The sequence below is a fragment of the Capsicum annuum genome, chromosome 8 (assembly GCF_002878395.1).
Source record: "Capsicum annuum cultivar UCD-10X-F1 chromosome 8, UCD10Xv1.1, whole genome shotgun sequence".
NCBI lineage: Eukaryota > Viridiplantae > Streptophyta > Magnoliopsida > Solanales > Solanaceae > Capsicum > Capsicum annuum.
In genome coordinates this window covers 149,034,881-149,062,428 of record NC_061118.1, presented here as the reverse complement: position 1 = coordinate 149,062,428, position 27,548 = coordinate 149,034,881, and the positions used below count along the sequence as shown (strand labels likewise).

Sequence of the window (27,548 nt, the reverse complement as noted above, 5' to 3'; positions counted from 1 at the left end):
AAAAGGAAGCATGGAATTTATGTTCATATTTGAAAAAGCTAGCCGAAACCGGACAACAAATAAGTTTGCAATATCCCAAATCCCATCTGTTGATAACTAAACATGCAACATTGAACGTAAAATATATCAACAAAATTTCTCTTATAATCAATTCAACAATTTCGTAATGATCTCTGCCTAAATATTTGGCTCTCCCCTTTTCAATCCATCTTTTGGAGTATGAGGAGGAAAACTAGAAATCGGAACCATTGGCACATTGGGTAAAAATGATCGATCTCACAAGCGACCGTCAGAGAGGGATATTTAGAGTACATAAGTGTATTTACAGGATTACATCATCAGCTATACAAAATGGTATCCATCATCCTACAGCTGCTCATGCTGCAAATAACCTGCATGCAGGAATAACTATGCTTCTACCGCTGCATCTTCAACTTCATGATCTGAATCTGCATCTGCTGCTGTGATCAATGAAGCTGACTGAATCTTCCCAGCATGCTCAAGACGCATCAGAATTACTCCTCTGGAGAATGGGAAGAGCAAGAATGCATTAGGGACCAATTAACATCTAGGATATTGATTGATCAGAAGCCAAAAGCACTTGAGTGTACTGTGTTGTTTCTCCATGACACAATCATTTTCTTATGAAGTTATTCAGCATAAATCAATCATAACTGAAATTACGTGCAACTAAGCTACTTAGTGAGATACATATGATTTCCATTTATGAAATAGAGAATATAGAGTGCTTCCGTAGCCCCTTTAAGCTGCATCTTGTTGTTCTTTAGTAGATATAAGGGAAAAACAGAAAACCAGCACCACAAAGCTAATGTCTAGTTGCTTGTGATGCATAGAGTTTACATGATGAAATATTCAATATCTCCAGTTACTTGAATACCATGACAATCACTCTGACTCTTCTCTTGACAAGTAATTTTGTTAACACGTACGGTGGAGGTACAGAATATGTACAAGAGGTGCCATTTACCACTAAACCACTAATTTGCAATCATTGAATCCAATCCTGGTTGCCATTTACCAGTCGTGCTTTGATGCATCATAAATTTATACATTTGTACTAGAATGAAGAAAAATGGCGAACGCGCATACCTATCACTGAAATAATGAAGTAGGGGTTTAGTGCATACCCATCACTGAAATATCAGAAATGTGATAGGTAGGGTTTTAGACTATCGTCACCTACAAGGTTTAACGGGCTTACGTTTCTGAGTAGTAAACCACTAAACCCCTAATGTGCAATCATAGCTTTGTGCATTTCAAAGAGAAAAATGACCAAAGCTCAAGATATATTTATCTTTGTCTTCTCATTTTTCCATTTTTCAACTTCTTTTGAGCCCAAACCGGCAGAAAGGATGAGATGCCATGGGCCTTTTCCTTCTTGAAGTTCTTTAAGATATTATTAGTAGTTATTCTGCCTTATCCCTAAAGTGGCCGAGATTTTCTCCTTTTATCATTTTCTAGTTGCCTGATTTACTTCAGTTTCTCAACCCCCTAGTTTTCCCATGATCCTGTGCTCCTGTTCTCTTCCTCTCCAAAATTGCATTATAATCTCTCCTTTTTTCACATTCCTTATGGGCCATGAATGCTCATTGGAAAGAGGGAGGGAGAGAGAGAGAGAGATGGCCATATTCTTCCAAGTCAATTGAGTAACTTCTTAGTTTCCACCATTATTAGTCCCCTATGCACAAACCTCTTTTCCTTTCCTCATAAACTTTCCTGGAGTTTTTTGTTGGCTGAGGTTAAATCATTTACATTCTAGTTGTCAAGAAAGCCACCTGAACCAAGCTTCTTCCTTCACGATTTACAGCTTTGGCAGAGCTCGAGATGGCATCAGAATATAGTCAAACTACAGCCTAGGAAAGAACTTAGAACAATAAGACTCCTGGCAACACCGACAAATAGATCTTTTAGCCTATAGGCACTCTAATAAAAAGGTAATCAGCATTCCAAGAATGTACTAATGCAGATATTTTATACTTTAAAAGCAAACCATAGAACTACAAACCAAAAAGGAAAAAATGTTACAAGACAATGACATACCTCGCATACCGAGACTGTATAGAAATGTCCCGAACTTTTATGCGATTCACAGTTCCACTCTGGCTCACGAGAACAACTTGCTCGTCACTCTCACCATCCTCTGCTTAAGGCATTTCAAGTATTTATTATTACCATAATATTTGAAGTCCATGTTAGTGTTCAAAATATTCAAACTAAGCAGAAGAATACAAAGGATTACAATACCTCCAAAGGAGAAGCCTACAACGAATACTGCTGCCAGGCGATCTTCAGATGAAAACTGATTAAATGCATCATATGAATTAGTTGACTAAGATGGACAAAGATAATCACCTCCCACCTTTTCTATGAAGAGAGGTAGGGCAGTGATAAGGATTTGACCTTTGTTTATACTTTTGCTTAAAGCATTATGGTTTACCTTGTAACCAATTAAACCGACTCTATTTAAAGGTGATGTACGGAATCTGCTAACTGGAACTCGCTTCCCATAACCACTTTCCGACACAAACAGCAGCCATGGACCATTCATGCTCCTACTTCTGGTACACAGCACATGGGAGATAAAGGGAGAGTTACAAACAAATCAAGGAGTAACGACATCATATCCCGCGTAAACCCACATTCCCACCTATGTTACTCAGACTATAAGTTGCTCGGACTCGGGTGCGGGTATCCGAGACGGGTGCGGATCCGAGGGTCGGATTCGTCAAAATATAAATTTTAAGATTCGGGGGTGCGAATCTGAGTGTGGATACAAGTGCGGGGATTCAGCTAAAAAAAAATTAAATATTATAAATATAGGGATTAGGATTTATTTATTTTAGTTAATTTACTATTTTTAGTTACTTTTGTCTTTAATTGTCTTTTCAATTAGGAATAATATTAATATTAGAAACTTTTTTCCAAAATTTTAACTTACAACTGTTTACCAAATATTGATATAAATCATTTTTATATCATAAAAAAATTTAACTGTAAGAAATTAAAAACAGAAGAACCCACGTACAGATGTACTTGAACCTAAAACCAAAACTGTTGTATTGTTTTTTTTAAAAAAAATATATAACATAATTTTAAAATTAAATAAAACTGGTGAACCGACACAACACCAACGCCGAGAAATACTTATGCCGACGCCGATGCTGTCCCGTCACTGTTGCCGTCGCCGAGAAATAGTTACTGTATTCCTACCCAGTCGTCGTCGTCGATCATTAGCACGTCGACAACGCATGCCATTTCTGTTTGTTAACCTTACAGTTACAGCTCACCGGAGTAGTTGTTCAGAATCTTTTCAGGTAAGTCGCCGGCTTATCCAATTTTTTCCCTTAAATTTGGTCAACGAGTCCCAAATCGTTTGACCGAATCAGAGACGGCGGAAGTGTCCGCATCCGTCCCAGTCTCGTGTCGAGACGGGTTCGGCGGCAAAACTGCCGAGTCCGAGCAACATACCAGACTCCTACAAAATTTCGACGGGAGCGCGTCGGATATTCAAAAATACAGCATTTTGGAGAATCCGACACGGTGTGGCAACATTTTTCGAGAGTTGGAGCAAAATGGAGTTTGAGGAGGGTGGTGTGTACACAGTCCTACCCCAACCTCGAGAAGGTAGAAAAAGTTCCGATAGACCCTCATCTCAACTAAAGCATATAAAAAATCTAGTATGTCAAGCAATATAGTAGTGATTCTAGCGAACAATCCATACTGAAAACAATTGAGAAGGGAACAGTAGCAACAACAAATGATATGATAACCAAAGGCAAGGAGATAATAAAATCGAAGAACAAAAGAAAAATCAAAGAGTAACAGAAAAATAAGGCAGGCTTTCAAAATCATTTATGCATGACATAATTTGAATCATTTTTGGGGTGCCGATGGTACTAGCAGAAGCAGACTAGGGGACAAATCACTTACAATGAGGGTCTCTCAAGCTAGCTAGCATAAAAGGTTACAAAGCGTTGTAATCTAAGTTGAGACTTGCGAAAAGCATAGTCGAGTACCCGTTACTAATGATGAAAAAATAAAAATGTATAATGCAGCAAAAAAGAAACTATGAACACACTAATTACAGGGAGAAAAAGGAAAGTATAGTTTAAGTGAATAATGTGAAGTAAAAACCTAGTTAATCTTAATCAAGTTACAACCAACTTCAGTTTCTGATTAAAGTGCAACGGTGTTTAATTTCTCTAGTGACTAGTTTTTTAAACTAAATTACTGTTTCTTTATACGTAATCAGAAAACATTCAGTTCTAATGTTGATTAATAATAGGCAGTCCCTCCGTCTCATTTAATGTGTTGGCATTTGACCGGACACGGAGTTAATAAATGATGACTTTATAAAGTTTACAAAATTGTCCCTCTTAAAGTCATTTTAATGTACGTTTTAGTTGTCTTTTCTTATTAAGTGGGACCCAGTAAGGATAAAATGGGGATGATGCCATTAAATAGTTGTCAAATAAGGAAAGATGACATTCTTTTTGGGACGGATCAAAAATGAAATGGCGACACACAAAATGGGACAGAGGGGGTATATTATTTGCCAACTAGATTTATTAGTAATAGATATGTATGGTGCCGCCCTCTTAAAAGACAGAAATTTTATTTGATATGATACACAACTAACAACACTTGAGTGAGATTTTATTCTCGTTATACATGTGGCCTGGTGGGTCCCAAGAGTCACTTTACGTACCTATACGTTCACTCCCATTCACACAACAATTTCTTTCCTTTTTCTGCAACAGTACAACTTAGCCATTTCTTCCTTCCTCCTCTTTCTCGTAATTTTATCAGAGGACAGTCCTTTTCCTAGAAAAAAATATCAGTGAACTCTTCATTTACAAATTCTCTCCCACATCTAAATCATTTTCCTTTGATTTTTATTCACTGAGAACCATTTTCACCTTTCTTTGAATTCCTGTCTTTTGTGATCAGATTCAAGTTTCCTTACAATAAAAACTGTGCATCTAACATTACTTTTTAAATAGGTTCTGCTACTGGTGTTCAAAGTGGGAGCACCACATCTTCCTGTAAATGAGGCAGTTCTGGAAAATTTCAAACTAAAACCTTCGATTCTGTAATTTTCCTTTCGCTAGGAGACTGATGCCTTTTAAGTGTGGTGTTATTATGAAAGAGAGATAGATGATGATGAAATGATAGTGTAGTGGGACCCGCTATTCCACAATTCTAACAAAGATAAGACTCATTCAAGTAAGCCTTAGAAAACAATCAAGACAACAAAGGTATACAGAGTGATGGATGAAAGACTACTTTCTTTGATGAACTTCCAAGGTAAAGTCCAGTTCCTTCTGCAAAGCTTCCGGTATAATGTCCATGCTAGCCAATTTATCCCCCTCTTTTAGTCTCATGGCAGCAGAGCCCCTTGTATTTCTTCCAACTGCTCTTACCTGAGCAGAAATTAACAGTAAATGAAGGAAAATAAATCATCAGAAGAAACAAGAAAAACTCCAGTAACATATGTAGATGAAGAAAGAAAAGTGATACCAACAAACTATCAACTTCTTTTTGGATGTAAGTCCATAGCAAAAAGTGGAGTTAGAACGTGTGCACATATAAGTACTTACCAGAATAGTAAAACATACATTTATTAAAATCAAAAGCAAGAAAAAACAAAAAGAAGGGGGGGGGTGGAGACGGGGGGCTCATTTTCTTTTAATCAAGTTAAAGTATTTTCATTCATAAACATGGTCATAATTTTATAACTGTATCGTATACAAGGGGTATACCAAAAGGTAAAGAATCTACAATAAAATATGAGTTTCTACAAACTCCACCAAACTGTCTATACAACAAGGAACGTTATATGTGACCAACAGAAAATAAGAGAATGGAGATTACTCCTCAGCTGAGAGAAGCTCGACTCTACTCGTACAAAAACTCTACTATTTCTCTATCCAAAGTCCAAACAACCGACATAAAGGCTTGTTAACCTTTTGCCCTCTAGATTAGGAATTCAGGTGATCCCCTTTATAGTAATTCAATTTTTTGCCCCAACTTTCTAGTTTGATATGTAATTTTTATTTTGATAATTCCAAGAATCTATTTATGTCCAAAATTAATTAACTTGTTTCGAGTCCTCAGCTATTTATCATTGTCTAATTCAATAATCATCAAGATACCTTTGGTATATTACAACTAAATCTTTTAACATTTTTAGAAAAAAAAGTTCACTGTATGAAATTTTATTACGTTCCTTGAAAATGGTTATTCTTGGACAAAGCATTTTTTTTAGGAAGCTACATATATTGATCTCTCACTCACGCTCTCACACATGCATTTCCTCCATTTCTCTCCAAATCCCATCAGTAGCATAATGAAATATAGGAATCTACAATTCACAAGATCGCAAGCCTTTCAAGATCGAGTTTGCACAACACGTCTGACACTCCTTGCTTCCTTCTCATCAGACATTTATGCTCCATCTTCCATGAGAAAGCGAACTTTCTACATTCTTTGAAAACCGTGAAAGGGCACAAACAAAGCAACCCCTCCCCAACTCTCTCTCTCCCTCTCAGATTAAGCAATACCGAGTTTGCTGATTAGCGTAAGTACAAAAATTACTCGATTCAGATTCTGTAATATAATCTTAGGCAAAGAACAAACGTGTTTCTGCATGAAGCCAAGTACCAATTCACTCTGTAGGTTGGCACAGAAGCACAAAAAACAATAAAGAATACTGAAAACTAGGTATCCATTGAGATGGAAGAACAAGAGAGTTTACATCTGAACAAGGCGTCAATATCACCATTCCATTTTGTGAAGCCATTGCAACAACATCATTATTTGAGCAACATTTCACCCATTTTAATTCATCACCTGTGACCTGTCAAATCAAAGTATCATTTCTGAGCTTGCTTTGGAACCAAAGAACCCAAATTCAAGGGAACGAAAAGAGCTGACTAACCAATTGAATCGCAATTATTCCTGTAGACCTGATAGAGGCAAAGTAATTCAATGATACTTTTTTGATATAACCATTCACAGTAAGCATCACAAGATACTGATCTCCCGCAAATTCGGTCACAGGAATAACTGAAGTTATTCTTTCGCCATCAGACAAGGACAATATCTGGATCAACGGAAGAACGAGTAATTAGGAATAAAGGCAACAAATCAGCTTTCTGCAGATGGTAAATGTAGTACCTGGACTAGAGGAGTGCCAGCAGCAGTTCGGCTGCATTCAGGAATCTTGTAAGCTGGAGCAGAGTACACGGTACCTTTATCGCTGCCAATTAGAATCAAAACAATCACTGAAATTAGCACATCTGCATTCCAACCGTAGTAAAGTCACCACCTAACACAGGGCAGCCCGGTGCACTAAAGCTACCGCCATGCGCGGTGTCCGGGGAAGGGCCCCACCACAAGGGTGTATCGTACTCAGCCTTACCTCGCATTTCTGTCAGAGGCTGTTTCCAAGGCTTGAACCCGTGACCTCCTGGTCAAATGGCAGCAACTTTACCAGTTACTCCAAGGCTCCCCTCAAGTATTTACTTTCAAGAAATGGATATGCGGGGTACCACCTAACACAGAACCGAATAAAAGAGTACAATGATGTAAATAATGACATAATGTAACAGGATTGTCCGGATACAATCTGCTAAAACCAAGTTCCCTCTTCCATAAAATATAAGTTGGGAAAGCGAAATTTGTCGGAAAAACACTATATATTTTCTCAATTTCCCAGCATACGGTAGTATGTTGCAAAATCTGAGCATCGTAGGGAAAAAAGGGGATAGCAAGTTTACCTAAAATAAAGAACTTTGTCATGGGCCCGGCAAACAAGGAAATCCGACATTGCATCATTTACTCTTAATTTACCAACAGATTTACCAATTGTCCCGCGATTTTGTAGATTAAATGTGTCAGGTTTCATCCGTTTAACATAGCCCTTCTCACTAATTGCCTGCAATCAAGGACAACAAAAATAAAAACAAAGTGGAAAGAAAAGAAGAAATACAAAAATTTGAAACCTAAACAGCACGCAAGTTGATTACCAGTAGCATTTCTTCATTCGGGATCACGTCTATATCTTCAACCTCACCGTTATCTGTATCCTCTAACTGTGAACGCCTCGGAGTGAAAAACTTGTTCTTTATTTCAAGTGCTTCTTCTTCAATCAACTGGTTGTCCATATTGCAAAAATTGAAAAGCAAGGAGACAAATGTCAACTGGCAAGGAAATAGGCAACTTTCTACAATGTATTTTATAAGCTGGGTATTTTTATTAGATAACTCAAAAAATTAGGTATGAGGGAAAGGAATATTAAGTTGGCTTCTTGACAGATACTGGTACAATAACAACCAACAAATAGACAAACACCAGGCATCTTGGATCTTCAAAGAAAAGAAAAGTTGGAGACTTGATGATATATACCAACATGGTAGAAGAACATTAATTCATATCTTAGCTTGATCAGAATAAGAAAAACAAGAGAAAACAGTTCTCATGAGGCTACCTGGAGTATTTGCTTCTTACTAGACAAAAGTTCCTCTAACTTAGAAATTTGTCCTCTCAAAGATTTCCCCTCGTCGACAAATTTATTTCTCTGCATTACCCATACAGAAACGCAGAATGTTGGATAGAGTTCAATAACAACTAAACCACCCACCAAATTTGCAAACGAGCCCGCATGTTATACCTCGAGTGCTGTAAGCCTTCTCAGGCTTATATCTAATATGGCTTCAGCTTGTTTTTCAGTCAATTCAAATTCTGCAAGAGCAAGTTGATAAGAAATTTTGGCAGCAATTTCCTGCTGTTTGAAAATTAAAAAAGAAAGGCTAATACAATTTCCAACACAACTATGTGCAGGCAATGATGAAAAATCAAGCTACATGAAGGTATACGTCAGTAAAGTGTTACCTGTTCTCAAACTGGCAGTTGCAATCGCATGACTTGATGCTTTTCTGATTGTATTAATGACCTCATCCAAGTTATCAAGTCCAATTATAATACCCTTAAATCACAACAGTGGAAGGGGGAGAGAGAGAGAGTATCAACATCTTTATTCATAAATTCAGCATATTTCACTTGAGAGTAGAGCTATGCCAGAAACTTCTAAAGAGAAAACAGATCCAAACTACTATTATGCTTTATGGAGGTACAAACAAATCATCAGATGTATAGATGGCTTGATGGAAACAAGATATACCTATTTACCCGTGCCAAACACATACTTATTTTTTTATGAAATGAGGATGCTTCAAGAAGATGCAAGCATTACAAAGAAAGAAATTATCACTCCCCGGAAGGCAAAAAAAAAAAGCTACCACAGCTATCAACATAGATCTATGGAGCTGATAAATTTTAGGAAAGAATCAACAGTTGAGAGAAAGATAATTCAAACTACTCATGAAATTTGTCCAATTAATGATAATATCTAACCTAAAATCTTTGAGCCTTCTAATATTCTGCTCCTAGTACTCTAGAGACTTACAATCATGATCTCCCAAAGTTGGGGTGTATACCAACTTGGGTTTATTATTTATTTAAAAATACTTGAAAAAGCAAAAGTAAATAGCCATAGGATGGTTGCTTGAGAACCTGTCAGAAAATCGCCCAAATGTCCTTACGGCAGAGAAACTCAACAAAAAATTTCAATTGCCGAAATTTAACAGCAAAATCTGCTGCCAGAACAGTGGTCAACAAGAAGCAGTACAAACTATCACAGGAAAAGAAATATGGCACTGTCAGAACAGTTATCAGAATTAGGCGCTTGCCATCAAATGGTTACGGGAAAAGAAATGGCCACAGAGAAGAACGGGGATGGAAAAGAACTTTTTCCTGGTAAGGCATAAGTCTGCCCGCTAGCAGGCATAACCTGATTAGGTCCAGGCATAACCTGATTAGGTCTCTGTTAAGATGGGATAGTAGAGGCTCGGACACCACGTAAAGAAATAAGAAAAGCAAATTACCATAAAGATAAAATGGAGAGTACAGGACACACCTATTCATAGGTGTCAAACACAATACTCATATGATATTTATATAATGTAAGACAATGTATAGTTTAAGAACTTCATTCTTCCAGTATTTCAATTCATACATTGTAAGACTTCTAATCACAGAAAGAAGGTCAAACTAAAACTAAAAATTTACTTCTAACATACCTCAACAATGTGGTTTCTTTCTTGTGCTTGTGAAAGTTTAAACTTAGCCCGTCTTTCAACAACGGAGCATCTAAAATCCAAAAATGCCTGCAATATCCAAAAGGGTATAACAATTAATGCATGACGATACAAGTCAAAGTAAGAATACATCAAATAAAAAACATTAAGATATCAGAAGACATGATTTAGGTATCAATTTTAAAAGAAAAGAAGAAAGAAACAAAAGGAGAAAATAGAAATGATTACAGGAAAAGCAGAAGTTACATATTCATGCTTAAGCATAGTCTTTTAGAGGGAACTGAAACTATATACATTCAAAGCATTCGTCATATAGAAAATATTTGTCACCTGGAGCAATTCCTTTAACCCCATCAGCTTTGGTCGACCATTGAGAATACTGAAAAAATATTGAGTGATAACTAGTTAGGTAGAGGTATGAAAAAATTATGGATGGCAGTGAGCAACGTAGAATTCGTTACAGTCAATCAACAGATGGAGAGAACTAAATAGATATGAAGGCCATTTTAAACCTCATAAACTGAAAAGCAGCACATGAAAATGCATTTAAGGCCCGTTGAATTGGAAAACTATCAAATTGATGCCCCCGCAAGAGACATATCTATTTAATTAATTTAAAATATTAAGAACTCAGCTGCTACCAACATCATTTCATGTGCCAAAGTGGCATTAATATTGTAATTATTAAAAGGGGCATCTTCAGCCTACTATTGCCTATAGAGGACAAATAAATGTAAGTACAGTTGATACTTGATTAATCAGATACCATGACCAATCCACATAACTCGAATTGCAACATTAGATGATTACGTTATGGTTCAAAACACCAACAGATGCAACATAATTGTTTCCACTTGAAGATCCATCATATAGTAGAAAAAGCAGAAAAATACAATTTCTAAATCAAGTCTCTTTTTTTTTCATGGACAGAAATTTCCTTTAATGCATATATGTCGAGAGAAAAGATAAATCAACTTTATGTACAAATGGCATTCCTGCTGTTGATAATGCATCTAACGGTACATCGCAGTCAGGCAGTACACAAAAACCTTGAAGGACGAGAGAACTCAAATATGGCTCATCTTAAATGAACTATGGCAGAAATTGAGCATGGAGAAGAATTCAAGAAAAAAGATCATAACACTAAAGCTATCATATGAAGCTTAATATTTTAGCTTGGAATTCCAGAGGAGATTAACAGAAATAAATGAAAGCTGACTGTTTACTTTACTTTTTCGTGTAATATTGACCTTGTAAATATGTGGCAAAACCTTGATAGATTTTGCAGGTTCTCTGCACAGATATACAGGAACACTTTTGCTTTCTTGCTTTTTGGATGTAACATTTCAGCACCATCTTAGTGCAGAAGACATCAATAAAATTGACCGTTGTCATTTCCAAAAATTAAAAATGTAAAAGAAAGGCAGTGAAAACAGGAATCAAGAGGCCGAAAGCTATTATCATACTTCTTGAAGAACAACTTTCAACACCTCTGATATAGATAACATAGGATTTTGCGGCAGTCTACAAGGAAAATGCCATGCAATTGGTTACAGGGGGCAATCTTATCATGACAGAGTGATCCAGATGCTGGAGTTTCCTTCTTTTGCAAACAAAGTATATAGCTTCGTAAAGGGGGAGATAATCATTTACCCGACCATGTTGCAACTAAAACTGGATTGCAGACCAGTAAGACGGTAAAGATTGTTCAACACGATGGCTGGATCGGACCCTCTTTTAAGCTGGAAAACAATTGAAAAAGCTACAAGATCAATCAGTGCTAAACATCAGTACATTTAAAAGAACATATTCAATCATTACCAATGAGTCATGGAATATTATGACATGGACAAATTGGGGAAAGAGAGATTTTTAACTTTTTCACTACCTCAATGACTACACGCATTCCTGATCGATCACTCTCATCACGGATATCACTTACTCCTTCCAAAGTCTGCCAAGAAAGGAAACCAAAACATCAGGTGTTGTGGCTCAACTCTTGACCAATCTAGCAAAAAGCACTTCCCAAAATAAGCTGATTTTGGAAGCTTGGCAAAAGATGTGATTACTCTCATGAAATCACTAGTTTAATAACAAAAATACACGTCACTAATCAGAAAGGTACCTTACTTTCCACGAGAGCAGCAATTTTCTCAACAAGGGATGCTTTGTTTGTTTGATAAGGAATCTGTTTCAGTTATAAGATGCAAATATTAACCCAGATTAAATTTCAAACGATATCCACTTCTACCATAAATATACTGAAAAGGCAAAGATAGTAACCTCTTGGATAATTATTGCAGCACGTTTTGTCTTGGAGTCTAGTAATTCAATATCAGTCTTCCCTCTAATTACTACTCGTCCTCTTCCAGTCCTATATGCCTCTAAAATTCTTTACAGAAAAAGAATAGAATTGGTCACACTGTTCAATCTTGCATAAATCAAAGACCGTATACTTTATTTCTCCAGGGGTCTAAGCATTCCTAATTAATGGAAGGAGAGTAGGAGACAAAAGAAAATCTCTAGGAAGAAAGATCCCGCAGGGCAAGAAAAAGCACAATGGCATGGAAATGTGCCTCAAACACTTATGAACCAAAAGGAGAGAACAATCAGGTCATCAAATTCTATCTCTGATTTAAAAAGGGATGTTCTCTCAAGAAGTAGATCGCTATCAAAACACTGAAAAAAGCAACAGAAGCATCATGGACAAAGCAATTGATATACTAAAGAATTTCTAACAAAAGGACTGCTAAAACAAATTACCTCTTCGTTACAAGTACAGCTAGGCTCACGTCTTTCCACTGTGTAGCCATGCAATTACCAAACCGCCAAATGTTCGAGGAAAAAATTTACTTTTTAACACTTTCAGATAAAGGGCATAGAGAACACCCAAAATCAACTTTCTAGCTAAGAAGATGGTTAAACACTATATGACACCCTACGCAATCATAAATTGCTACAGAAAAAGTAAAAGCTAGATAGTAAAACATTTTTCTTTTGAAACTGGTAACTTTAAAAGCTAGATAATAAAACTAACTAAATTGGCTGTGCATGCCACATATTAGCATCTCAAATTATAGAAACCACTGGAGTAAGCTATTTCCAAATATGGAAAACTAAAAACTAGGAACTGGACACACCTTAGACCCATTTATGCATTACACATACATGCATCAATGTCCAAAACTTCCAAGAAACCGCTATAATAAGGGGATTTTAAATAGTAAGCACATCCACAAGTACAAAAACTAACAATTCTCCAGCTTATGCACAGTGATCATGCGCTACATCTAAGACTGTTATGTTCTCTTTCATCTTTATGAGTAAGAGGCAAGTGGGAATGAGAAAGAAGTAGGAGCAGAGAAAACCTACCCAATGTTGCCCATAATTATTCCACCAGTTGGGAAGTCAGGACCAGGCATGTACTCCAGCAGTTCTTGCAGCTAAATAGGATACAAGAAGACAGCATCACAATCTTTTTACAATTAACTATATGGAAGATCAGGTGTCTAAACAAAGGAAACTGGGAGATTATTAGAATTTCACCAGTCAATCAAACCTCCAAAAAGGTATGGCACACAAAACAGACAACTTAGAAGCAATTTGAACAAAGAAGGTTAGCATACCACAAGATTCAGTTAAATACTAAACTTGAAACACATAAGAGTTCCCATTACGTGAATAAGTCTACAAGTGAATTTCAAAAAATAGACAATGACTATGCAGAGAATCCTCCTATTCTGCAAAACAATAAAATTCACGCAAGAACTACAAGGCAAAACAACAAATCAAGATGTAGAAAACCAGAATCTTTATTGGAGTCCGAACAAAAGTAGCACTTTGCACCCAAAAACATTGCCAAACAAACAATGTTTTTTGTTTCGTAAGGTAATGGTTGTGAAGTTAATTACTACGGTTACAACACAAATAACGAAACATGGAAATTGGTATAAGATAGAAAAACATTTGGAACACTAGTCTACTTTTCTTTTTTCATTGCAAAGAAGAGAAAAAAATGATTTCACAAAGAAAAAAGGTAAGCAGGAGGCAAGAGGATATATCCATGAACATGTCTCAGATGTATATGTCTACCGTCGCTTCTGGATTATGAATGAGTGCAGATAGTGCATCCACAAGCTCCCCAAGATTATGGGGGGGAATATTGGTAGCCATGCCAACCTGTAAACCGCAGAAAACGAATAAAACTTAATACATCAAGGAACGACTCTGAAAATTAGATGCACGCTGCAAATAGGACATCAGAATATCGGGAATAACAAGATACTAAATAGCTAACAAGAGAGTCAATGATTCACCGCAATCCCAGAAGCACCATTTAACAACAAGTGAGGAATACGAGCAGGAAGTAGTGATGGTTCTTTCTGAGAGTTGTCGAAATTTGGGACAAAATCTACCTGCAACAATCAACCATAGTAGTGTAAAGAAACCCAAGACACAGCATCCACTCACTATAACTTATTACACATTTTAAAGGAGAGAAATTGACTGTGTTCTGCTCCAGATCTGCTAATAGCATGGCCTCAGTGAGTGCCTGCAAAGGAACAATGATGAGCTTAATATATTTCCAAAAGAATGTTAAAGAAACTGATCAACAACAATAAACATAGCTGCTTGGGACAATTCATATGCTATTATTATCTACAAGGAAGTAATATCAATAATTTAAAAGCATAACCCATAAAAAAAAAAAGGAAACCAAAAAATGATTTCTGATGTTATATGCATTATTAAGATCCATCAGATGTAAAAATAAAATGTCAGTCTCACTATGACATAAAGAAAACTACAACTTCCTACAGAAAAACAGAAATAAAGAGAGCAAATCAGATATCAATATCATGATAAAACTTGCAGCTGAACAATGTGCTCATACAGCTGAATTTATCAAAATTTATGACTATTCTGAACAGAGATAGTACCTATATATCTGATTAGATTCAGGAAAGGATAGAATATCCTAGTTTTTATTGTCCACCACTATCCAACACAGTCTATGCATTAATCTCATTTGTAAATACCGGTAGCCTTTAGGATTTGAATCTCGGGATTAATTAAGAAGCAACAATTTTCAAACAGATAACACAATCAAAGATTCAGAAAATACAGAAAAGCTGAGTTTAACCTACTTCCAGTCGGCATTCAGTGTACCGCATGGCAGCAGGAGGATCTGCATCAATTGAACCAAAGTTTCCGTGCCCTCGAATGAGTGGAGACCGCAAGGAAAAATCCTGGAAAAACATTGTTTTCGAGTATAGGGTAATTTAATCTTGGAAAACATTATGTTATAAAACATACAATAAAACTGAATAATTAGCAGTAGCAAACACACTACAAAACATAGAGCAGAAAGAATCCACACCAACATTTTTGTAAGGTAAATAATTACTCCCTCCGTTTAAAAAAGAATGACCTAGTTTGACTTGACACGGAGCTTAAGAAAATAAAGAACGCTTTTGTAACGTGTGGTCCTAATTTAAAGTTATTGTCAAATTACCAAAATGGCTCTTTAATCTTGTGATTTTAAATATGCCATGTGGAAAGTTGAAATTAAAGTGTTGTCAAAAAAGGAAAGAGGTCACTCTTTCTTAAACTGATTAAAATGGGAAGTAGGTCATTCTTTTTTAAGCAGAGGGAGTATATTAATGAAAGGAAAATCCCCATATACAAGTAGTATACCAATTGTAGATAAAACTAAGCCAAAATATGGTACTATACAAAGGTCACCCAATCATCTATGCAAACAATGGCCTCATGGGTATACCCCAAAGAAACTAGAGAAACGAGGCTACCCCTCACATGTACAAAATCATTTTCAACCCCTTCAAATGCTCGCCTATTCCTCTACCTTCTCCTTCAGAAATCCCAGCTATACACTACCTCCTTTATTGTTATCGGCATAACCCCACTGTATTCAGAACTTCTACCACAAGCGCGTAGCTATTTGACGATTTATTCATAAGTGGTCCACATTTTCTCCCAAACATCTACTCATACAGCACCAGCTGACATGTATGATTCTCCACTTCCACAAATTCTAACAGCAAATATTGTTCTCCTAGCAGCCAACCACACAGAGAAAATTCTGGGCTCCCACAGCACCCATATTGGAAAATGCAGGAAATTCACTTCAATGGTCTAGCCCAAGTGTTTGGTGATAAATTCTAGAATAAACTCATGATCTAGATACTTGGTGCTTAAGGTCATAGAAACTTCCCAGTCCTGCAATTTCACCTTTGACAACCACCACCAAAACGAACTTACTAAAGAACCTTTTCCAGCAAGCTTTTACATAAAGTTACCTATAAAAGGAACTACTTTTAACATTTCACAGGAGGGGCTAACGCAGTTTGTCAGCCAATTTTCCAGACTGACACACACTTATCTCCTCACAAAAGAGAGATTGACTCTCTGGAATACCCTAAAATCTTCTCTGCCAATGGATCACAATATACTGACTTCAGATAGCCTGCCTATCCCTCCCTGCCAATCCCCCACCACCACCGCCGCCACCACAGTATTAAAAAAAATCACATCACAGGAACTCGTGAATTTTTATTGAGAAAATTTTTTGGATATACAGCAGGCAGAGGTTTGAGCGTTCATTCTCACAAAATATATTTTCATTCAAAGATGTAGATCAGCAGAACAATCTGCTTCGGTTAATTTTACAACAAGAAACTACTCACCCTGCCTTTATCTCCTTTAATCTTTTCTTGGTCCTAGCCTCCTTACTCATGGTTTTCTTTTTGAAACTGGTAACTTTGTATATTCTTCAAAAACAGTACTGAAACTGTACTGGTCAGAATTTACAACACGAACTTCAAATCCTACTATCTCTTCCTAAATTGAGTCTAGTACATCAATTATGGAGATAGTATCATTTGAATATATTTGATTACACCAAAAACATAGTAGCATAAGACAATTTAATTTCACTTTTTGCATACTATTCTCCATGCTATCAAAAACCCTAGAGTTTCTCTGCTTCCATATTGCCCACCATATGCTAGCAGGGACAATTCTCCATCTGTCTCTATTCTTTGACTATTCTTTGACTGCTTCCCTGCTTCCTCCCAACTTTGGATTACTTCTGTGATCTTGGCTGGTATGGTCCATGATAAACCCTTAAGATTTAAGAATAACCTCCATAGTTGGCTGTGATCAGGCAGTGTAGAAAAAGATGATTAACTGTCTCCGCTTCTTCCCCACAAAAGGAACATCTAGAACATAATCGTATCCCCTTTTTCATTAAGTCGTCTTGAGTCAATACAGCTTCTTTGGCTAGTAACCAGACAAAACAAGCCACTTTTGGAGGGATTTTTAACTTCCGGATTCTTTTCCATGGCCAGTTACTTCGTGGTTGGTTGGGGTGGTTCAGCCAGGTGTATGCACTTCTCCCCTTAAAGTTGCCTTTCTGATTTCCTTTCCACCATAGAATGTCTTGACCCCTTTCTAGTCCATTGAATTGCTCAATGGTGTTGAAGAAATCTGCTACCCTCTGGATCTCCCAGTCATTGATTCGTCTTCTAAAGTTGCAGCCCCACCCTTGATGAGTCCAGTGGTCTGCTATAGACTTCTCATGGTGGGAAACTAGGGAGTGTATATCAGGAAACAAAACATCTAGCCTACCTACTTTATGCGAAACATCCTTCCAAAAATTTGTTTTCTCTCCATTCCCCACTTTGACCATTGTATTGGCCTTAAACTCAGGCCACAGACATCTGATGGATCTCCAAATACTAACCCCATATGGCGTAGTCACCTCTTTGGTCATCCAGTTGCCTTCCTCCAAATATTTTGCCTTAATGACTTCTTTCCAGTAGGTCAATTCTTCATTAGTGTATTTCCACAGCCATTTCATTCTAAGAGCTTTGCTTTGTATCCTCAAATTCTTTATTCCCAGTCCTCCGTATTTCTTTCCCATTATAACATCCCATTTAACCTAATTGTATCCTTTTCTCTCACTATTTCCTTGCCAGAGAAATTTTCTTCGGATTTCACCCAACCTGTTGCTGACCCTCTTGGGAATCGGGAATATTGACATCATGTAGGCTGGAAGTGAATCAAGAACCGAGTTAATCAAGGTCAATCTGCCACCCCTAGAGAGATATTGGGATTTCCATCTTGCTAGCTTCATTTCACATTTCTCCACCACTTTATTTCAGATTTCATATGACTGTGATTTACCCCCAGAGGCATCCCAAGATATGATGTAGGTAGTGCTCCAATTTCCCCTCCTAAAACAACATTTAAGACTTCAATGTTGTGTACATCATTAATAGGATAAAGGTGGCTTTTCCTCCAATTAATGTGTAGACCAGAGACGCCTTCAAACAACACTAGGATCACCGTCAACATCTTTAGTTGGCCTTCATCAGCATCACAAAATATCAAGGTATCATCAGCATACTGTAGATGAGTGACTTCCACATTGTCTCCTCCGGGTTTGTTGACCACAAAACCTCTGAGCCATCCCTTTACTTTCGCTGATTTGATCATATTGCTCAGTCCTTCCATAGCGAGTAGAAAAAGGAAAATAGACAAAGGATCTCCTTGTCTCAGTCCCCTTTGTGCACCAAAGAAACCGACAAGAGATCCATTTATAAGCACAGAAAATCTCACAGTAGTGATACAATGTTTGATCCACTGAATCCACTTCATCCAGAATCCCATTCTTTCCTTTGTAGTTAAAAGATATTTCCAATTTACATGGTCATAGGCTTTTTCCATGTCTAGCTTACAAAGAATTCCAGGTTTCTTTTGCTTTTGTCTAGAATCCACGGCCTCATTAGCTATCAACACTGCATCTATGATCTGCCGTCCTTGAATGAAAGTCATCTGCTGGGAGTCCACAAGTTTAGCCATTACACCTTTCATTCTCTCCGTTAAAACTTTAGCAAAAAGCTTGTAGATGCTGCCTATTAAGCTGATAGGTCTGAAATCTCTCAGCTCCCTGGCACCTTTCTTCTTTGGGATGAGAGTGATAAATGTTGCATTCAAACTTCTTTCAAATACTTCCTGATCATGATGTCCTCCTTCACTACCTCCCAACACCTTAGGAAGAATCCCATCGTAAATCTATCGAGCCCAGGTGCTTTATCAATTGCGCACATTTTCAGAAAATTTAGGACTTCACTTTCCTCAAAGTTCCTCTATAAGCTTCCTTTTTCCTCCCCTGTTAACCTAGGACGATTCGTATCAATATAAGCAGGTCTCCAGTTAGTAGTTTCAGTATATAGCTTCTTGTAGAAATCTACTATCTCCTCTTCAATTCTGGCAGAATCTTGAGTTAGTTCTTCTTGAATTACTAATTGATCAACGTTGTTATACCTCTTGTGCGCATTGGCCATTTTATGGAAGAACTTTCCTGTCCCCCTCCTTTAACCACAATGATCTCGACTTTTGTCTCCATGAAATTTCTTCGTGCTTGAGCAGCTCTTCATACTCAAATAAACCGGAGTTCTTCCTTGTTACCTCCTCCTCTGTTAATGCCTTACCCTTACTAACTTCATCAAAAACAGCTAGTTCTTTGAGTATGTTCCTTTTTTTGGATTCCAAGTTCCCTTGCTCGCTCCTGTTCCAAAGCTTAAGCTTTCCTTTTAATGCTTTAAGCTTTGAAGCAAGTATGAAATCTGGTCTTCCAGAAAAGCCGAAATTGTCCCACCAATCCTTGATTCTATCTGTGAACCCTTCCGTGCCTAACCACCAATTTTCAAACTTGAAATAATTTTTGTTTTGGTTCCAGACTCCGCCCAACAAAGCAATAGGAGTGTGGTCTGATTGAGCCTCTGTAAAGCCACCTATTTAATGTTGTTAAAGCTATCATCCCATTCTTCCGATATCAAAATCTTATCAATTCTGGAGGATATATCTTGATTATCTCCCTTGAACAGAGTATAAGGGCCATTTTCTAATTGTATGTCAATCAACTTCAAATCTCTATGAAATCTGAGAATTCTCTCATGCCTTTTGTTTTTCTCAAACAATTTTTCTTCTCTGATATAAACCTTACCACATTAAAGTCCAATCCCCTTATTGCCCCTATTTCCTCCCAGATAAGCCTTCTTTCCAGATAACAATTGGGGGCATAAACCCCTGTGATATGACAAGTGAAGTTTTGAAGTTGTCTTTCAAATTTTCAAGTTATAGAATAGATGTCAGTCTCCAGAATGTCCCCCTTCCACAACATGCTATCCCACACCAGTAAAATTCCCCCTCTAGTCTCACTAGCTGCCAAACATGCATATTTAACCCATCTCCCTCCCCAAATCTGCCTAACCTCTACTGTCATCTCCCTCTAACTTAGTTTCTTGCAAACAGATGATGTCTGCATTCCATCCCCCCATAATACTTTTAACTAATCTTCTCTTGCCTCTGTCGTTTAATCCCCTTACATTCCATGAAACCAATTTAAATTTCATCTATCACTAATGGGCAAATTTCTCCCCTGACCCCTATTTCCACTATTTTTGAATTTAACATCAAAGCTTACTAAACTTTTCAGCTCTTGAGCACCTCTGAGTCTTGTTTTCTTGCTTACAACCTCTGTTTCCATTCTCCTGGCTTGTCTCGAACTGTCCACTTGAAGTAATAATTCCAAGGCCTCCTCTTCGTGGCCCTGAAAGTCAGCACCCAAGACTTTGCCCAATTTGATCAAGTTGTGTTGTACCCAATTTGATGTCTCTCTCTTCTTATTGGTTAGTACTTCTTGTTGTTGAATTTGCAGAGGTTCTGGTTCCTCAATCTCCCAATCCTTCAAGATAGTGATCGACCTTTGCTCCCCTGTTTTTGGTGTTTCATTGTCCTCCTTTTCTGAAATCTCCCCCCCTTAAATCACTATCATCTTTCTCGATTAATTGGTGTAGCGACTCGATAATTGAATCTCTGTCAATTCTGGAAAATTTCCAGATGGTATTGGATTTCTACATGTAATGTCATTAAAAATGACCTGACTAGAAAGGTCCGGCCCATTCTTAATTAGGAGTTTCCTTTTAATGTTGGGTTGCTGTTGGCCCAAAGCTTCTCCCTCAATTAAATGAGACATGTGACCTGCATGTAATCCCCTCTCTTGTCCTTCTACAGTTGTACCCAAAATTAAATAAGACATGTGACTTGCATGTGACTCCCTCTCTCTTCCTTCTACAGTTGTTCCCACATGTTCCACTGAAGGAAAATCCATAAATTTGTGGGATTGACAGTCTTTTCCACCTTGGTATTTCTGTGCTTTATTTTCTCCGGCGATTTTGTTTTCAGTTCGTGAAGATTCCGGCTGTACCTCTACTCTCACTTGACACTCCGCCCATATCGGAAAGTGGTATACTACTCCATTTCTAGAGATCGAAACTTCTTTAGGAATGTTTCGTCCATCATTTGCAACCAGAATTCTTGCCGACATCATGTGATTTCTTAGTTCCGTTTCCTCCTCCGTGGCCACCCAACCTCCGCACAGGTTCCCAATTTCTTGAAATACTCTTCCCGACCACATATGAAGAGGGATTCCGACAATTCTAATCCAAGTTTCCTTCTTCCGAGAATTGTTGGGTAGACAGCCCACCGTCGGGTTCCACCATTCCAGATTGAATCTTTGATTTCTCCAATTTCACTGCCCTTGGAGAGTTTGTTCAGCCATGTTTATGTTGGGGAACTCGAATAGAAACATACCTCCATACATTTCGTATATGTTAACTCTGAATGCCTTCATCCAGAGTGTTGACGACCATGTTCTTATCTCAGTCAATGTTGGCTTTTCCTTCTTACCTCCTTCCAGATGACCTACTAGGCATCTTTTCAAAATTCCATTCTCATGGTCTTCTGCCTGTGTGAGGACTTCAATATTGCTAGCATTGTTCGTAATCTCTGCCTCTCTTAGAGCCTTTGATTGCCATTTACTATCCTTAACTGCTTTTGCATAAGGGTAGTTGGCTTCAGTTACTCTAGCTGGTCCTTCCAATTCCATTCTCTTACAGCATTTAATGAACCTTTCTATTTTAAATGCGATGTCGTACCATCCTGCATTTACGGTTACTTCCGGGATGACCAGTACAAACCTACCCCCTTTATCAATGGAAATGATACTTATAAATCTTGCATGTTCATTATGTTTCCTGGTACAGAAATGTTGTGCCTCTCGATCTGCAGTTTTCCATCTTCTGATAGTCTTCGTCTGATCACTGGAAGCTTCTTTGAGCGGGAAACAGATCCACTCCATGGTTTTGCTGCTCATGGAAGATCTCCTCATCATTTTTCTGCTCCTCTCAACCCATTCGTACCACATAGAGCTGTAAGTACTCCACTTAGTGATGTCGAAAGACTTAAAACCGGCATTGAAATAGATCCTATTGTCACCCATTGCGAATTCTGAAAAAAGGGTCTGAATCTCGAAAAACTATCACGTAAGGTAATAGTTAAGGAAAGTTGATGAAAGAAAGGAAAGGGAGATGAAGATTCCGGCCAGTGACTGCCGGAAAAGAGGGACCCTCACCCACCCCTAGGATGTAGGAGAGAAAGTTGCCTCGGGGAAAGTGCCTGGGAGCATTCTTTCTTTGTCAAGGTTATTGTTTTCTGAGGTTCTAGAGTTTATGGGAAACTGAATCTAGGACATTAATAAGGTAGAATGTGGTGCTCATTTTATGTGAAAAAGGAAGGTAGGGTGTTTCTGCAAAAAGCATTCATTAAAAAAAAAAAAAAAGTCGGGCTTTAAACAGCTGGGAGGAAGCAAGAGTACAGGCAAAGAACTTAGAGATGGAGACTTATCCCTGCTGCTATATGGTGGGAATAGGAAAAGAGAAGAACTGCAGGTGTTTTGAGGGCATAGAGAATAGTGTGCAGAATGTTCAGCTTAACTGCATTCTGCTACTATGTTTTTGGCGTACGCCGTAATCAGTTATACTCAAATGACACAGTCTCTTAAATTGATGTTTTAGGCTCAATTTAGTCATGGAGCAGTAAGATTTGGGGACAACTTGTATATACGGTTTCAGTACAACTGATGTACTGTTTTGTGATATAATACAAAGTTTCCAAGTTCAAAAGAAAATTAAAAGATCCAAACAACTAATCAACCATTCAACTAAGCAGAATACCAATTTAGTTGTGGGCATTATGAATTATCTATTTATCTGTATCCATTGGGCTCTATTTACATCTATTATTCTTTCTGGATAAAATGTCTATTTTGTACCAACACTAAATAATCTATCTTCAAGAAAAATTAAAGATTTTCCATCAACATAAATACTTGCAAGTTGCAAGCAGTCCGACAAAATGTCATCATAAATCTATGATACAACTATTGGGCATCGATAATCATTTTGTAAGAGTTAATTCACTGAACATTACCTGGGACATTCGGACCAAGGAATCATAGACTGCATTGTCTCCATGGGGATGGAACTTACCAAGCACCTTAAATAGGAGTAAAAACAAAATAAGATACTTGCAATAGGGATGACACGAGAGTACTTCCAGCAGATAACCATTAGTTTATTGCGTTGGGGAAAGCAGAGATGGGATACAACCTCTCCGACAACTCTTGCACATTTCTTATATGGTTTCTTGGAAGAAAGCCCTAACTCATGCATTGCATATCTGTAGCCAAAATAGTGATAACTTATAAATCCAATACAGATTCAAAGGATAAATACGCAGACATTACAGAAGCATCTAATATAAGCAAAGAAAGCTCTACCAAATAAACCTCTAGTCCACATATTCAAATTAGGATTTAGTTTTACACAGTATTAGCAAAAGGTGCAAAAAAAAAATCTAAAATCCGTTGGAGCTTTAAGTGCAACGTGCAAATAAAGTGTTGACTTTAATTAAAAAACACGCAACGGAAAAAAAAATACAAATATGTGTGTGTGCGCGCGCGCGCTTCATCCAAGACTAATAATTATAAACATGAATGACAAATATATGAACAAAAAATTGAAAAAAAGTTTATGATAAAGTGAAATATCAATTGTTTGGTGTCCCCTCTTCAGAAGAGGCTCGACTCATTGGCAAGGAAAAGTACGCCCAAGAACTTTGATGACGATACTGAAGCGCACATCAAGAGAGGCAAAACGCTCAACACATTTTGAGCCTCGCTTCAGAGCTTAAACGTGCTTTAAGAGCGCCTTTGACAAAACTGGCTCTACACACTTGGTTGTGATCAACATGAATCAGATGGAAGACTGGACTTGTTTATGGTCATTCATATTTTCTTAAGAGTAAAATTTTACTGATAGCAAAAGTGGGATAAGGTGTATACCAAAAAATGTATTACTCGTATAAGTTTTCAGAATTAAGCAATTACTATTTTTTAGTTTTGAAAGGTTGTGGTGTCCGGGCCAACTTGCTCACACCTCGTCGTAATTAAACAGGATACCTGCCACCTCCCACAAGCACAGTTACTGGATAACTCAATCTACCAAGGTTGGGACTACAGGGGAAAAATCACCTAGTATTTTTTGTTGACCACTACACGGCACCCTTGGAGGCTAAGCAAGCAATATACATTTGTGAATTGCTTTGACCAATATTGTTGTATGGGGCAGAGTGATGGCCATTAAAAAACGCACCCATTCAAAAAATGAAGGCAGCGAAGATGTGGACACTTTAATGGGTATCTGGGCATACTTGGAGACATGTGATTGGGAACAACGTTATACAGAACAAGGTAGGGGTGGCCTCTGTGACAGAAAAGATAAGGGAAGCGAGGCTAAGATGGTTTGGACATGTGAAGAGGATGTGACGGTAAGGAGGTATGAGAGGTTGGCTATAATAGGAGTTAGAATAGGTGTAGACATGAAAAAAAGAACTAAGAGGAGGTAATTAAACAGTGCATGCATAACTTTAGCTTATTGAGGACAAGAACCTAGATAAGTGGTGTCACATTTTGTGTGAGAGAGGTGGATACTATTTATTAGTAGTTGTCTCTTAATCTTCAATGTGTATTACTAATTGTTGTTTCATTTTCTTTGAATCTTGCTATTCTGCCGTCATATTATTCTTGCAATCCTGCTTCGAAAACATTTCTTTGAGCCGAAAGTCTATCGGAAACAACATCTCTACCCCGCAAGGGTAGGGGTAAGGTGTGCGTACATACTACCTTTTCAAAAAATGAAGGCAGCGAAGATAAGGATGCTTGATGGGTGTCTGCACATACTAGAGAGATGTGATTGGGAACAATGCCATACAGAGCAAGGTGGGGGTGGTCTCTGCAATAGAAAAGATAAGAGAAGTGAGGCTAAGATGTTTTGGGCATATGAATGTCAGTAAGGAGGTGCAAGAGGTTGGCTATAATAGGAGTTAGGATAGGTGTAGGCATGCCAAAAAGAACTAAGAAGAGGTAATTAAACAGGACATGCATAACTTTAGCTTATTAAGGACATGAACCTAGATAGGAAGGTTTAGAGGTCAAGAATAAAGGTAAAATCCTAGTAATAAGCCAAGTTGTGTCACATTTTGTGTGCGAGAGGTAGGTGCTATTTATTAGTCGTGGTCTCTTAATCTTCAATGTGTATTACTAATTGTTGTTTCAGTTTCTTTGCATCTTGCTATTTTGCCGCCATACGTTCTTGCAATCCTGATACGAAAGTATTTCTCTGAGCCAAGAATTTATCGAAAACAACCTCTCTATCCCATAAAGGTAGGGGTAAGGTGTGCGTACATCCTACCTCTCCGAACCCCCGCTCCACCCGGGGGGATTGCACTAGGTATGTTGTTATTGTTCTTGAATTGCATTTCAGCACATTAAGATTCATGATTTGAAGACTAACTAAAAGGAATAATACCTAAGGGTGTGGCCTACTTGTCAAGAAAGCAGGATAAACCCATTGGATTCCAACCTAGGCAAAACAGAAAAGGTTTTATTTAAAAGGGAGAAGATTAACCAAATGGAACATCACATCAAGAAGTTTCCTTAATTTCAATATCAATATTCCACAGAAGAAGTAAAACGATTATGTTTAGTACAATAAAATTTACTTATCTTATCTTGAGCCGAGGGTCTATCGGAAACAGCATTGCTACTTCTCCGAAGGTAGTGGTATGGACTGTTGCGTATATCTTACCCTCCCCAGACCTCACTATGTGGGAATACACTGGGTTTGTTGTTGTTGTTGTTGTTGTTGTTTAGTACAATAAAATAGTCTAAATTCAGCTAAACCTTCAATGCTAATTCGAATTTTTTTCTTACAAAAAGTCTAATTAAGCCAATTGTGTGGTTTTAAAAAAGATCAATTTTTTTTCAGAAATATCATACTGCTCTCTCTCTATGCTACTAAAACCGTTGCCGCTTTCTAAGAACGGAACAAAATTTAATGATATTAAGTACATTTCCTCATTCGACATAGAAAATTTCACTTTGGGAGTATATTTTGATATAGCTTGTAGATATATCTACAATTCCTCCACAAATAAAGTAAAATGTGTTTAGCTTGTCTCTGGGAATCACAAAAATAAGCACTCAAAGAGTAGCAAAACTAGAGTCTAATACCAATATCCCTTTGGTTACTTCCATTTATCCATACATTTCTCAACTAAGTAAAACTCACAGTATTCGCCGGTGCACTGGCTTCAACCCGTCCCTAACATCAGGCAAAGCACGGCCGAGCAGCACTGACATTGCATAAGACATGTATGCTTCAGTAGCCTCCTTGTGCAGCTCGGTATGTACAATCCTCTCGCCCTCATTTCCGCCTTTATCTCTCAGAATAACACTTCCATTGCCTTCATTTCCACCCTCCTCCTCCTCCGTAACCCTCCGCCGTGCACTCACCGGTCGGACTCTCTTCCTCGGAGGAGTGACCGACGATAAAAAACGGAGCTCCGATGAGGCTTTTCGGAGCCCCGAAAAACGAGACGGTGCTGCAGTGAACGTGAAGTGGTGTTGGTAGCAGCGTAGTAGACGAATACCAGTGGAAAAGGCCATGGTATTGGGTAGTGCAAGTGAGGTTTGAGGGTTGAGAGTGTGTAGTTTCATGCCATAGAAGCTGAAGAAGCTTTGACGGAGATATCGGAAAGTTTATCGGATTGAAGTGTGCTAAAACCCTAGTGATTTTGGAGAAAGGGTTTATTGCGCGCCAAGATTTCGCTTCGGTGGCACGTGGAAGGGTCGTATCTTATGTCTCGAGGCATATCTTATGTGGCTTTTTTGCCCAAAATTTTACCCCAATACCATGTGGAATTTCAAAATTTATGGCTGAGATATAATACACCTAGGCTCTTTGAATAAGAGATAAAGATAATATATTTTAAATTTAATTTTAAGGTTTTATTTTATGTTTGATTGGAATATAATTATAATAATTTATTTTGAAATTATAGTATTATTCTTTTCTCAAATTAAATGTAAAATAATAA

At 37.7% G+C, this 27,548-nt stretch overlaps 1 protein-coding gene across 1 annotated transcript; it reads right to left on the bottom strand.

Moving 5' to 3' along the window:
- Positions 1–27,330, bottom strand: LOC107839387 (DNA gyrase subunit A, chloroplastic/mitochondrial). The gene is made up of 27 exons (XM_016682843.2): positions 26,741–27,330; positions 23,720–23,789; positions 23,541–23,606; positions 15,329–15,430; positions 14,689–14,733; positions 14,498–14,596; positions 14,274–14,360; positions 13,554–13,624; positions 12,465–12,573; positions 12,307–12,369; positions 12,070–12,135; positions 11,835–11,923; positions 10,512–10,560; positions 10,164–10,250; positions 8,917–9,010; positions 8,696–8,766; positions 8,513–8,602; positions 8,052–8,177; positions 7,803–7,960; positions 7,201–7,282; positions 6,962–7,126; positions 6,779–6,880; positions 5,308–5,444; positions 2,459–2,579; positions 2,266–2,320; positions 2,062–2,161; positions 1–523 (listed from the first exon to the last, which is right to left on the bottom strand). The coding sequence occupies exons 1-27, from the start codon at positions 27,166–27,168 to the stop codon at positions 409–411; spliced, it is 2,847 nt and encodes a 948-aa protein (XP_016538329.2). The 5' UTR covers positions 27,169–27,330; the 3' UTR covers positions 1–408.
- Positions 27,331–27,548: the final 218 nt, after the last annotated feature.